At 38.2% G+C, this 13,891-nt stretch overlaps 1 protein-coding gene across 11 annotated transcripts in view; it reads right to left on the bottom strand.

Annotated features, from left to right (window-relative positions):
- Window positions 1-13,891, bottom strand: part of lrp1aa (low density lipoprotein receptor-related protein 1Aa) — a 225,922-nt gene that overhangs the window by 89,724 nt on the left and 122,307 nt on the right. For 6 of the 11 annotated variants that reach the window (XM_073916185.1, XM_073916186.1, XM_073916177.1 and 3 more), the window contains 6 exons: window positions 12,609-12,806; window positions 10,005-10,212; window positions 7,523-7,687; window positions 6,888-7,132; window positions 2,379-2,510; window positions 119-346 (listed from right to left, as the gene is read on the bottom strand). In XM_073916185.1, the coding sequence (XP_073772286.1) occupies window positions 119-346; window positions 2,379-2,510; window positions 6,888-7,132; window positions 7,523-7,687; window positions 10,005-10,212; window positions 12,609-12,806 (1,176 nt within the window). The remainder of the gene's footprint in view (window positions 1-118; window positions 347-2,378; window positions 2,511-6,887; window positions 7,133-7,522; window positions 7,688-10,004; window positions 10,213-12,608; window positions 12,807-13,891) is intronic. The other 5 variants (XM_073916187.1, XM_073916178.1, XM_073916180.1 and 2 more) reach the window with 1 other exon arrangement.

Genomic DNA, 13,891 nt, shown 5'->3' with positions numbered 1-13,891 from the left:
ACTATGATTTATGGTGTGTAGCTATTATAAAGTGTTTCTAATAATTCAGGAGGGCAGATAATTCTGAATGTACAGTGTGTACACTTGGTGCAAGCATTCCTGTGTATGAATGGCGCACCTGCAGACACCACGGTCTCGATGCCTGTGCCATTAATGAAGGCTCTCTTAATGGTCTGCGTCCGCACGTCTGACCAGTAGATTCGCCTCTCCAGAGCGTCGTAATCCACCACCGTCACGTTATCGATGTCCGGCACGGTAAAGGAGATGATGTAGTTATAGTAGGGGTTATGGATGTCCACTCCTCGGATCTCAATCTGACGCGCATACAGCAGAAACTGACGAGACTCTGAGGACAAACACACACAAACATCACTGATCTGAGAAATTATGCTCCATTAGTTCATTTCAGTTACTGCATGAACAAACGATTAGAAATACATTTATTATGGTATTTTTTCATCTTAGTTAACCTTAGTTCATGTTGTTTAAGTTAAATACACTGTAAAAAATCCTATTTTTACAGAAAATATCTCTACATTTTTTACAGTAATTTTTTGTCATTTCAAATTACTTTTAAAACTTAGGAAAATGACAAACACTCTCTCTAAATTAACAGTTTGACTTTCATTTTAGGTGTTTTATCATTAAAGATAAATTACTGACATTTTAGTTTTTATACAGGGAAATGACAGTATTATTTATACAGTATCTTTTCTGTTATTTTAAAATTATATTCAAAAGTCTGTAAAAATGACAAACAACATCTGTAAATGAACAGCTTGACTGTTGTTTTATGTACTCTATAATTAATGACAAATTAAAGCAATTTCTCTGTTTTATACAATAAAATTGGCGTATTATTTACACAGTGTTTTTCTGTTTTTTTAAGTACATTTAAAATATGTAAAATTAAAGTAATAAACTGTAAAAAAAAATCGCAGGGACGTTAAATGACTGCAGCTACGGCTGCCAAACAAAAACCATCAAATTACGGTAAAATTTCTTTGCTTAGTTATTTCTCTGAAATAAAGTGCAAAAAATGAAAAATCTACAGATTTTTCATTAAAGTGTTTACAGAAAAACACTGTTATTTGACAGACTATTCCCAGATTTTTACAATCAAATCCGTTCAATAGTTACAAACTAAAAGTTTTACAAAGACAAACTCCACAAAGAAATGCCAACTGACCCAGCCGAGGCTCGAACCAGCGACCTTCTAGCTGTGAGACGACAGCACTGCCTACTGCACCACTGCGTCGCCGTTTTTAGATTAATTTCAGTAAACTAATATTGACTAATATAAAAGTGTTCATTTGATTTATTTTAGTAGAGATATTATATGAGAGATGTGCGCTTTGCTTATCAAATAAGTGGATCTAAACGGATTTGCATTGTACACATTAAATAAAAGTTAAAAAGCTGCTATTTTTCATTCCATATATTACGTTTTTAGTTACGATACTCCCAAAATAATTCCGCATATATCAGTAGATTTTTTTGTAAAAATTCTAGCAAAAAATGTCCGCAGATTCCATCTGGCCCGAGCAATTACTACAGTAAGTTAATAGAACGTGTAACTACCTACATCACCCTAAAATAAAGGGCTACCAAATTTAATTTCAGCATATGATCTTTAAAAAAATATCATATTTATCTTTACATTCACCTTTCCCCCCTAAATTAATAATATTAATTTAATTATGACACATCATAAGGAATAGTTCACGCAAAAAATTAAATCCTGTCATCATTTACCCATCCTTGTTGAACACAAAGGAAGATATTTTAAAGAATGTTGGAATAAAAACACTTATTGACTTCCATAATATTTTCCTTTGTGTTCAACAGAAGAAAGACTCATGATAGTTCATTTATTTTCTCTTTGTCATGATGACAGTAAATAATATTAGACTAGATATTCTTCAAGACACTAATATTCAGCTTAAAGTGACATTTAAAGGCTTCACTAGGGTAATTAGGGTAAAGTTAGGGTAATTAGGCAAGTCTTTGTATAACAGTGGTTCGTTCTGGACACAATCCAACACTAATATTGCTTAAGGAGGCGAATAATATTGGGTTTAAAAAATTAAAAACGGCTTTTATCCAAGCTATAATAAAACACATAAGACTTTTTACAGAAGAAAAAAATATTATAGGAAATACTGTGAAAAATTCCTGAATCTGTTCAACATCATTTGGGAAATAATTGAAAAAAAAAAAAAGGAGGGTGAATAATTTTAGCTTTATTTGTGTATGCTGTTGTGTAATTACAGGCATAAATTGGCCTTAAAATGACAATAATATCACTTATGTCAATAATTTCTCAATAATGTGTCAGAAATGTTTATTTTAATCTCTGTCGTCTGTGTTTCTCTCACCGTAGCAGGTGTGGTTGTCTTCTCTGAGCCTCATGAGATGTGGACAGGCGCAGGAGAACGTCTGGTTATAGTTGATCAGACACAGATGAGAACACGGACCCAGACCTCCTCGAGCAGCACACGGGTTCGGCGCTGGACACACAAATAAAAGACCACATGCACATTTCATCATCAACACGAAACATTGAAACACACCTCCAGATGAGACCTGATGTCAGACTGAAGCTTCATTCATCCATGCTGTTTGCATCCAAAGCTGTGAATTTAACTGGAATATTAAATGAGTCATTTTCTTTTCGGCTTAGTCTCTTTATTAATCTGGGGTCGCCACAGTGGAATGAACCGCCAACTTATCCAGCATTTGTTTTACGCAGCGGATGCCCTTCCAGCTGCAATCCAACTCTGGGAAACACACTCATTCACACACACTCATACACTTCGGACAGTTTAGCTCACCCAATTCACCTACGACGTCTTTAGAATTTGGAGCACCTGGAAGAAACCCACAGAAGCACGGGGAGAACATGCAAACTCCACACAGAAGTGCGCCACAAAATCAATAATTAAAAAAAAAAGTGTATAAATTAGGCGACGCAGTGGCGCAGTAGGTAGTGCTGTCGCCTAACAGCAAGAAGGTCGCTGGTTCAAGCCTCGGCTCAGTTGGCGTTTCTGTGTGGAGTTTGCATGTTCTCCCTGCATACGCGTGGGTTTCCTCCGGGTGCTCCGGTTTCCCCCACAGTCCAAACACATGCGGTACAGGTGAATTGGGTAGACTAAATTGTCCGTATTGTATGAGTGTGTGTGTGTGAATGTGTGTGTGGATGTTTCCCAGAGATGGGTTGCAGCTGGAAGGGCATTCCCTGCATAAAAACATGCTGGATAAGTTGGCAGTTCATTCCGCTGTGGCAATCCGGATTAATAAAGGGACTAAGCCGACAAGAAAATGAATGAATGAATGAGTATAAATGATACCCCGGGTGTTGTCAGAACTTCACTGCACGCCAGCAGGCGATAAAGATAAATTAACTTTAAATGTCAAACTCAAATACATGTTTTGGGAACCCATTTCATATTAATTATAGGAAAGGATGATTAACTCGTGTGTCTGGAATAGTTAATGAACTCTGCACTCGAAGAAAAACAAATCACATGAATAATAATGTTCTATGTAAAAATGGCTTTAACTGTAGCCCAGATTTTAAAGGGTGTAGTACATTCGCATAGCACAGACTGACTTACTGCAGGAGAGATTTCACCCATAGTCTTATTCATAATTTTACAGTAAACAAATGTTGAAGAAAAATAATTACAGTAAATCACCCTACTGTAACTGTATGACTTTAAAGAGTGTAGTACATTCACAGAGGCCAGACTGACTTACTGCAGGTGAGATTTTACCCATATTTTTATGCATATTCGTACAGCACACAAACATTGAAGAAAAATACTTACAGTTAATCACCCTACTGTAATTTTATGATTTTAAAGGGTGAAGTACATTCACAGAGGCCAGATCGACATACAACAGGAGAGATTTTAACCATATTTTCATTCGTATTTCAACAGTCAGTACACAAATATAAATTAAATTAAATGTTTTATTTATTTTTTCTCATTAATAAAAAGGTCGGTTAAGACAGGACAATATTTACGGAGCCAGACCAGTCTCAAAAATAAAACCTATTTCGGTAACACTTTACAATAAGGTTCATTAGTTAATGCATTTACTAACATGAACTAATCATGAACAACACATGTACAGCATTTATTAATCATAATTGAACATTTACTAATGCATTATTAACATCCAAATCAATGCTTGTTAACATTAGTTAATGCACCATGAGTTAACTGACAATGAACTACTGTATTTTCATTAACTAACATTAACTAACATGAACAAAGACAGTAGTAAATGTATTGTTCATTCTTTATGTTAGTAAATGCATTAATTAACATTAACTAATGAACCTAATTGTAAAGTGTGACCCACATTTCTTACTTTCACAACACAATTCACAATTCATAAATTGAAAACACAGTTCAAATATAACCAAATCCAATTCGGAAATCCAAAACACGATTCATAAAATAAACGAATCCAAATCACTTGGCAAAAATATGTTAAAATTATGATTTTTACTTGTGAATTCACGAATTGTGTGTTGTATTCATAAATCGTGATTTTGTAAACATCAACTGTGCTGTGCATATATGAATTTTATTTTGAAAAGGTATTATTTTTGAGCTCCACGTGTTGGCGTGGGTTTCCTCTGGGTCCCTAGTTTCCCCCACAGTCCAAACCCATGCGCTATAGAGGAATTGATTAACTAAATTGGTCGTAGTGTATGAGTGTGGCTGAGTGTGTACTGGGTTGCAGCTGGAAGGGCAGTGTAAAACATACTTATGCTAGACACTGTAAGTTGGCGGTTCATTCCGCTGTGGAATGTGGAATTCATCTTCCTGATGAATAAACTGACTAAGCCGAAGGAAAACGAATGAACTGCTTTCATTTTTAGGTGAACTATCCCTTTAACCAATCACGTCCTCAGACCAGGTGAGCTTATTTTGTTTTGGTCATCCTAGATCTATGCAAGACTTTGAATAGCAGTAGGAAGCACGAAGAAAAGTATGTAAGAAAGAGAAATCAGAGGTTAAAGATCTAGTGAAAGCATGTCTAAATCTATTCATCCCCCTCAGTCTGACAGGAATAAACAGATGTCGGCCTCAATAAGATGAAGTCGCTGAGCTAAAGCATCATGACAAGTTTATTCACAAGCTGCTTTACTAAGAGCCAAACAGCATCAACACAAGTGTCCATCAAGACAAGACCCTGCTCTCCATCCGACCCCTGTACTCCGGCAGAATCCAACTTTAATCAACAGTTCATGCATTAAAGGTTGAGTCAACATGACGTCGAGCTGCTTTTAAAGCTCCAACATGATGTTCAGTGCTGAATACTGCAGTGTGGAAACAACTACAGGCCTGATTTACTCAGCATACAAGTGAAGTCTGAATTATTAGCCCACCTGTATATGTTTTTCCCAAATTTTTATCTAACGGAAAGACAATTTTTTTTTAACACATTTCTAAACATAATAGTTTTAACTAGATTAAAACTCAAGACAAGACAAACTTTAGGCTGGCTTGAGAAAGCTTAGACTAGAAGATTTTTTTAAGTAAACTTTAGTAGTTTAAAGTTCATAAGTAGTTTTAAGTGGTTCTAAGTATTAAGAAGCTTCAAATTTTAAAGTAGTTTTAAGTTTAAAGTAGGTTAAAGTTTATAAGTAGTTTTAAGTAGTTATTAAGACGCTTCAAGTTTAAAAAGCAGTTTTAATTTAAGTTTAAAAGCAGTTTTAAGTTTAAAGTAGGTTAAAGTTTATAAGTAGTTTTAAGTGGTTCTAAGTATTAAGAAGCTTCAAATTTTAAAGTAGCTTTAAGTTTATAAGTAGTTTTAAGTAGTTATTAAGACGCTTCAAGTTTAAAAAGTAGTTTTAATTAAGGTTTAAAAGCAGTTTTAAGTTTAAAGTAGGTTAAAGTTTATAATTAGTTTGAAGTAGATTAAAGGTTATAATTAATTTTAAGTAGTTCTAGGTATTAAGAAGCTTCAAGTTTAAAAGTAGTTTTAATTTAGGCTTAAAAGTAGTTTTAAGTTTAAAGTAGCTTAAAGTTTATAAGTAGTTATTAAGACGCTTTAAGTTTAAAAAGTAGTTTTAATTTAAGTTTAAAAGCAGTTTTAAGTTTAAGGTAGCTTAAAGTTTAAAAGCAGTTTTAAGTATAGTTTTAAGTTTTCAGAAGCTTCAAGTTTAAAGTAGCTTCATGGTTTAAAGTAGTTTTAAATAGTTCTAAGACTTAAGAAGCTTTAAGTTTAAAAGTAGTTATAAGTTTAAGTTTAATAGCAGTTTTAAGTTGAAAGTAGCTTAAAGTTTAAAAGTAGTTCTAAATGTTAGGAAGCTTTAAGTTTAAAAGTAGATACAATTTTTATGCAGCATAACGTTTGAAAGATTTAAGTTTAAAACTGACTTATAAGTAATGTAAGTTTTTACAAGATTTAAGAGGTTTAAAAATGGTGAGTTGCTATGGTGTTGCTAGGGAGTTTTGAATGGTTGCTAGGTGGTTGCTAAGGTGTTCCTAGGTGGTTGCCAGAATGTTCTGAGTGGTCTCTAGGTGGTTGCCAAGGTGTTACTAGGCGGTTTCTAGGGTGTCCTAGGTTGATGTTAGGGTGTCGCTAGGGTGTTTTGAGTGGTTGCTAGGCAATTGCTAAGGAGTTGCTAGGTGTTGTTAGGGTGTCCTATGTGGTTGCTAAGGTGTTGCTAGGGTGTTCTGAGAGGTTGCTAAGGTGTTGCTAGGTAGTTGCTATGATGTTCTGAGTGGTTGTGCAGGTGTTGCTAGGTGGTTGCTAGGGTGTCCTAGGTAGTTGTTATGGTGTTGCCATGGTTAGGGATTAGATTACAGTTTCTGTCTACCCCCGTCACACTGATATGGGGATTCTCTTTGAAATGGGTTTACCTTGTGGTTGTCTGGACGGATGGTAGACCTGCAGGTCGAAGGGCTGTGTGTTTGTTCTCTGCACCACTGTCACGTTGTTTCCCGTCCACTTGTTGGCTTTGGCGAGTGTGTTTGTGCGCCAGTCGGTCCAGTACACCTCCCCGCCGTACATCGTCACCGCAAACGGATGCGAGAGATACTCGTGTCCCCTGAGCACCTCGATCAGACCCGAGCCGTCATACTTGGCTGAATAAATGGCGTCAGATCTGAGACATAACACAAACAGACCATTTCAGACAAGTCCACAGCGCATACCTACGAGTTTTTGTTTCATTTCTAGTGGCTCCTAATAGCTAATGGACGGCTGCTTCTCACTCAGTGCTGTCTATGCTAATGAGCACAGCACTAATGGGCGGGGCTTTCCTCCTCTGATGACACGTACAAAGGGACAATATCAATCAAAGTGTTTTTCATCAAGTGGGATTAGATTCACACACTGTTGCCTGTGTTTAAACCCCTTATAAAAGTGATTTTTGCATAACAGCTCACTTTAAATTATGTTTATTTTTTAGCAAAATCTAAGATTATTGGGAATACAAATGATTTTATATGTTACCTACAGGTATAGTAAACCACATAGATTCTTGAAGTGTTACCTGGCGTCTATCCACAGAATGCGACGCTCCAGGTAGTCCACGGTGAGTCCGTTTGGCCAGCCGCCGCTGCCCGTCTCCTTATGGATGGTGCGTCTGCCGTGTCCGCTCATAGAGGCGGCTTCAATCCTGGGCATGCTGGCGTCCCAGTCGGTCCAGAACAGGATCCTGCAGGAGCGCAGCACTGATTTATTACACATGTGCTGGTTTTACAGCTTATTGTAGCGATTAACTGCTTAATGATGACATCTACTATCAGAATGTTCATCTAAGATGGAAAAAAGATTACTTTAACAGGTATAATTTAGTGCTGTCAAAAGATTTATCGTGATTAATTGCATGCAAAATTATATATATATGTAAGAATATACAGATGAAGTCAGAAATATTCGCCCCCCTGTTTATTTTTTCCCTCGATTTCTGTTTAACAGAGAGCAGATTTTTTTCAGCACATTTATAATCATAATAGTGTTAATAACTCATCTCTAATAACTGATTTCTTTTCTCTTTGCCATGATGACAGTAAATAATATTAGACTAGATATTCTTCAAGACACTTATAAACAGCTTAAAGTGACATTTAAAGGCTTCACTAGGTTAATTAGGTTAACTAGGCTGGTTAGGGTAGTTAGGCAAGTTATTGTATAATGATGGTTTGTTCTGGAGACTATTGAAAAAAATATAGCTGAAGGGGGCTAATAATATTGACCTTAAAAAGCCTTTAAAAAAATTGAAACTGCTTTTATTCTAGCCGAAATAAAACAAATAAGACTTTCTTCAGAAGAAAAAATATTATCAGACATACTGTGAAAATTTCCTTGCTCTGTTAAACATCATTGGGTAAATATTTAAAAAAGAAAAAGAAATTTAAAGGGGGCTAATAATTCTGACTTCAACTGTATATATATATATATATATATACAAGGGCGCTGCTAGGGGGGAAAGTTAGGATTATTCTAAAGGCCCTCGCATTTTGGGGGCCCCCAGAGATTATATTAGGGGCCCACGTAACCCCCCCAACCCCCCCCCCCTCTTCACTTTCATCTGCAACATTTTGTTTTCGTGAGGTCGCTGTGTCAAATTTCTCTCACGAGTGCCATTCGCGCCTGCTGTTCGTGCGTAAATCCACCAGAGGCCACTGTCGACTGACTGACTGACTGACTGACTGACTGACCCCACCCCACTCGTCGCTCCCAAAACCCAACCAACAGTGTTTTAAAAAGAAATGCAGAAAAAGAAAAGACCTTAATGATAACAATAAAATAATAATAATAATAATAATATAAATAATAACTCCTTACATTTATATAGCGCTTTTCTAGACACTGAAAGTGCTTTACACATTGGGGGGAATCTCTTCATCCACCACCAGTGTGCAGCATCCACCTGGATGACGCGACAGCATTTTGCGCCAGACCACACACCAGCTGATTGGTGGAGAGAAGCCAATTGTGATATGGGGATGGTCAGACAGAGGTCAGTAGGCAAATTTGGCCAGGATGGCAAGGTAAACCTACTCTTTTTCAAAGGACATCCTGGGAATTTACATTTTTTATCTTGGTTTTGATCTTGGTTTAACATTTCATCCGAAAAACGGCGTTCACTGAGCAGTATAGAGTCTCCTTCACTATACTGGGGCATTAGGACCCACACAGACCACAGGTTGAGCGCCCCCTGCTGGCCTCACTAACACCACTTCCGGCAGCAACCTAGCTTTCCCATGTGGCCTCCCATCCAGGTACTGAATAGGCGCAACCCTGCTTAGCTTCCATGTGAGAGTTGCAGAGAGTTAGCTGCCTGATTTTTACCACGATTTCAGATTTTACCTCATTCTCATACCTCATTCTGTATTATTTACTTGTTAATTACATACTTTTGGCTTTTGTTTTAGTTTTATCTACTTTCTAAAACCGTTCTTCGTCTGACTTTCTAAAACCGTTCTTCACGGTCGACTCCGCTCTGCGTCTCATGTTTGCCGACATACGCCACTAGACAATCTGGTAACAGAGGGAAAGCCGTCCATACAGAGGTAAGTGGTCAGCTGGTAGCCCAAAGTGGAACAACGTCTTACGGCCCTGTAGTCTTCACTTTAAAGATAAAATGCAGCCACATGTACTTTGGCTACATAATTTGCAAATGTATATAGGGCTACGTTTTCAGAATGAGCCTATGACGGGTTTACAATGACTTGCCAAATTACAAATGAATTAAATTAAGCTAGTTTAGCCTTTAAATGTCACTTTAGGCTTAATACTTGTATCCTGAAGAATATCTAGTCTAATATTATTTACTGTCATCATGACAAAGAGAAAATAAATCAGTTATTAGAGATGAGTTATTAACACTATTATGATTAAATATGTGTTAATTTCCGTTAAACAGAAATTAGTGAAACAAAATATACAGAACGGCTAATAATTCTGACTTCAACAGTAGCTTGAAGTGTGTTTTTGCAGTAGGAAACTGTGAATAAAGACATTTTTACCCTTCTCTGGGATCGAGAGCAATGGCTCTCGGATGCTCCACGTCTCCAGCTAGTAGTGTAGTGCGCATCGTCCCGTCCAGCTTGGCCACTTCAATCTGATCCAGATTACTCTCCACCCAGTAGATGTTTCCAGCAATCCAGTCCACAGCCAGACCCTCGGGAGTCGCTAATCCATACTGGATCACCACGTCAAAACTGGTCAGAGCTGCTAAGGGGAAATATGTATGAGATTTTTTGTTCGTGTGGAGATGAGAGTGATGCTGGCTGCACCACAGGACTGTGTAACGGCGGATAATATTTACATTATTAATCAACAAATCCATTTTGTAGAAGTAGTTTTTGACTAAAGAATTCTCGCGCGTGATTGGTTTCTAGTCCAAATATCTAAATGTACTTAAATCAAGAAGCTTTTTCCAGACAAGCAATAAATATTGTCTTCTTTTAAGAAATAATATGTTAAAATCAATTGAGTTTTTCCCTAAAACAGGCAAAATAATCTGCCAATGGGGTAAGCGAAATAATCTAGTTCTTCTTTTTGACATAAGATTATGTCCCTTAGACCGTTGGCAGATTATTTAGCTTGTTTTCAAGAGTTCACACTTAGATATTGCTTGATGATAATAGCAGGTTTGGTATGCTGTCCTGGGAGAGAGCCCTGAGCTCAGAGATACTTGAGCCCAGGGCTCCCGCCTGGTCAATGAGCATGTGAGGGGGTGCGAGATCAGGTAGTTCTCGAGAGCTCCCTCTGATAAAGGAGGAAAGGTGGAGCTGGGGTGGATGGGGGATTCTTCAAAACATGAAAATGAGGAAGTAATGCTAGTCGGGCTATTTATTGGCTGCGTCAGAAACCGCATACTTCCATACTATGTAGTACGCTAAAATCAGTATGCGAGCCGAGTAGTATGTCCGAATTCATAGATGATGACTTACTACTTCCGGCGAGATTCTGGAGTGCGCATCCCATAATGCCCCGCGAGAGAATTCATGAATGGGAGTGAAGCGACGCAACTGACACAGGTAGGTCACATGACCATGACAAAATGGCGGATGTAGTACGTCCAAATTCCATTCATACTTTTCACATTCATACTGTATATAACATACTTTTCTAACGGCCGAGCAGTACGTTTAAATTCAAATGCAGTACCTACTGATTAGTAGGCGGTTTCGGATGCGCAGCCATTGTGAGTTTGGAATGATCCAGATGGCTTACTTATGATTACAGGTGAGAGACCAGCTGCGATCAATCATACCACGTGCTCCTCTCGAAATTAGTTTGTGAAACTTCTTCACTTAGGGATAAACTCTTTGACTCGTTATTTCTTAAAACAATACACTATGTTTTGTTTGTTTTGATTTCTGAAAATGCTTCTTGATTTAAGAATTTTTAGAGATGTGGACTAGAAACAAGACAAAAACAATTCCAGGCATTTTTTGCAGTGTATTTTTACAATAATATCCAATGCTGTATCAACTCTTTTCTTAAATTGTCTGAAATATTTGGTTTGATGCTACCTCAATGATTTTCCCAGGGCCTACTCTGCTCTGATTGGTCGGACTGAACGCATATTTTAAGAGTTCATTTTTCAGATTGAAGTCACAGCAAACTCTAATTGTGGAACATACTCTTTAAAATTTGGTGAGTGGGTTTGACAAACCACCTGCAGGACACTATTTCCTCTCCATATGCACCAGACACCTTCTTATAAACACATTTGTGTATTTTCCTGCTTAATTTTACAAAAGTTATTAGTATTTATTGTATATTAATTCCTCTTGTAGCGTTTTTATTATTGTAGCAAGCAAATTTGGGCCCAATGCAATAATATTTGAAGAGTATGAGTGAAGAGTGGAGGGGTTAGGGCAGTGGTTCCCAACTCCGGTCCTGGCCATTTTGTATAGCTGTGTCACAAATTGTTACTTATGCACTATTCTACGCCATATTGTAGTATAAATAGTGTAAGTAGTGTGTTCACACTGAAAACTCTAAAAATAATAAGTGCACTTTAATTACCCGCACATTTCGCTAAAGTGAAGTGTGTAATGATGGACACTTCACGCACTCAACAACCGCAGGTTTGCTCACGTAGCGGAAGGGGCGGAGCTATCGGACGCACATGCTGGATCGCTTTATTTATTTTGGATAGTGAAAGCAAAATTCTCCAACAAGAGTGATTATAGCACCTCCTGATGATGAATGCGGTTATACTCACGGCAGGTATTATTTGATAATTCTGTCATTTATTTCACTGATTTGGCAACCGTAAAACTTCATCAGGGAAACGGTTTGAACTTCCCCTTAGTGAAAAACATTAGTGTGCCATTTGGGATGACACCACATACATATACAATCCTGTTGAGTGTGTAAGTGCATAAGTACATAGTGCATGAGTGCATGAGTGCGCCATTTGGGACGCGGCTTATGTCTTCCTTACTTAACACACCTGATTCAGATTCTCAGCTCGTTAACAGAGAGATCCATGAACTGATCCTTGTGTGTCAAATAAGAGAGACATACAAAATGTGCAGGGTTGGGGGCTCGAAGACCCGATTTGAGAACCACTGGGTAAGGATTAGGATGCAAATGAAGAGAGATTATCATACCACCATTCTCCGACAGCTTCCCTCTGTATATTTTGTCCTCCACGACGTCCGTCCAGTAGAGAGAGCTCTCGTTGAGGTGGAAATCCAGAGCGATGGTGTTTCTCAAACCAGGAACCAACACACTGAACTCTCCTTTATGAAGATCGATGCGTCTGATCTCGTGCCGGTTGGAGAAGATGATGAACGGTTTGAAGGGATCTGGAAAAACAACGATGAACCATAACTCATCATTCTCTAAAGCAGGGGTCACCAAACTTGTTCCTGGAGGGCCGGTGTCCTGCAGATTTTAGCTCCAACCCTAATCAAACACACCTGGACAAGCTAATCAAGGTCTTACTAGGTATACTTGAAACATCCAGGCAGGTGTGTTGAGGCGAGTTGGAGCTAAATCCTGCAGGGACACCGGCCCTCCAGGACCGAGATTGATGACCCCTGCTCTAAAGTAAAGTCTTCATGTGTTAGACACTTCTGTGTTTCTATTTGTACAGATAACTCTTTTGCATGTTTATACTTTGAGCTTTTTTTTTCTACCCGGAGAAAACCCATATCAACACCGTGAGAACATGCAAACTCCACACAGAAATGCCACTGAGACAGCCCGGACTCGAACCAGCGACCTTCTTGGTGTGAGGCCAGTGCTACCCTATTTTTCTTTTACAGTGCACACATGCCCGAGACATATTTGCTCTGTTGCTCTAAATGACTAGCATTTCTCAAAGGCATGCAAAGTACATCCAGTAATGCAGAACTCATGGTGTGTTTGGCCGAGTGGGCCGCTCCGCCACTTCCAGTCACTGTAAATCTTCAAGCCCTCCTATTTTCTTCTCCCATTTGCATTCTTTCGTGACACAAATAAACCACCACTTACGCCGCCAAACAGTTTGCCGTCATTTTCCTCATGCCTTCTGCTTCAAGCCGTCTCTTAAACCCAAACCTCCTTTCTTTCAGGCTTTGAAGAAAACACAATCAGGCCCGCTTGTAATCTCTTTATAGGAGACCACTTCCTGTATGCGGCTGAATGTTTTCCTCCGGTTGTCATCTTCTGCCGAACAGTGTGAACCGCAATGGTTTTCATATCTATTCTAGTTTTTCTGCAACCTTTAGTGGCTCTTTCCAGCGTTTGGCATGTGCTGTAAAACACTTTTGAATTATGTAGATTATTGTTGATATATTACTGTTTTTCCATTTGAACTTTCCCAGTGTTACAGAATTATGGGGGGAAATAAAGCATTTGACAAAGACAAAACAAAAACCAAAAAGCTCAAGACAACATTAGAGAGATT

This window comes from Danio rerio, chromosome 11, assembly GCF_049306965.1.
Source record: "Danio rerio strain Tuebingen ecotype United States chromosome 11, GRCz12tu, whole genome shotgun sequence".
Lineage (NCBI taxonomy): Eukaryota > Metazoa > Chordata > Actinopteri > Cypriniformes > Danionidae > Danio > Danio rerio.
The sequence above is the reverse complement of the archived record's forward strand: the minus strand, read 5'-3'. Positions and strand labels throughout refer to the sequence as shown.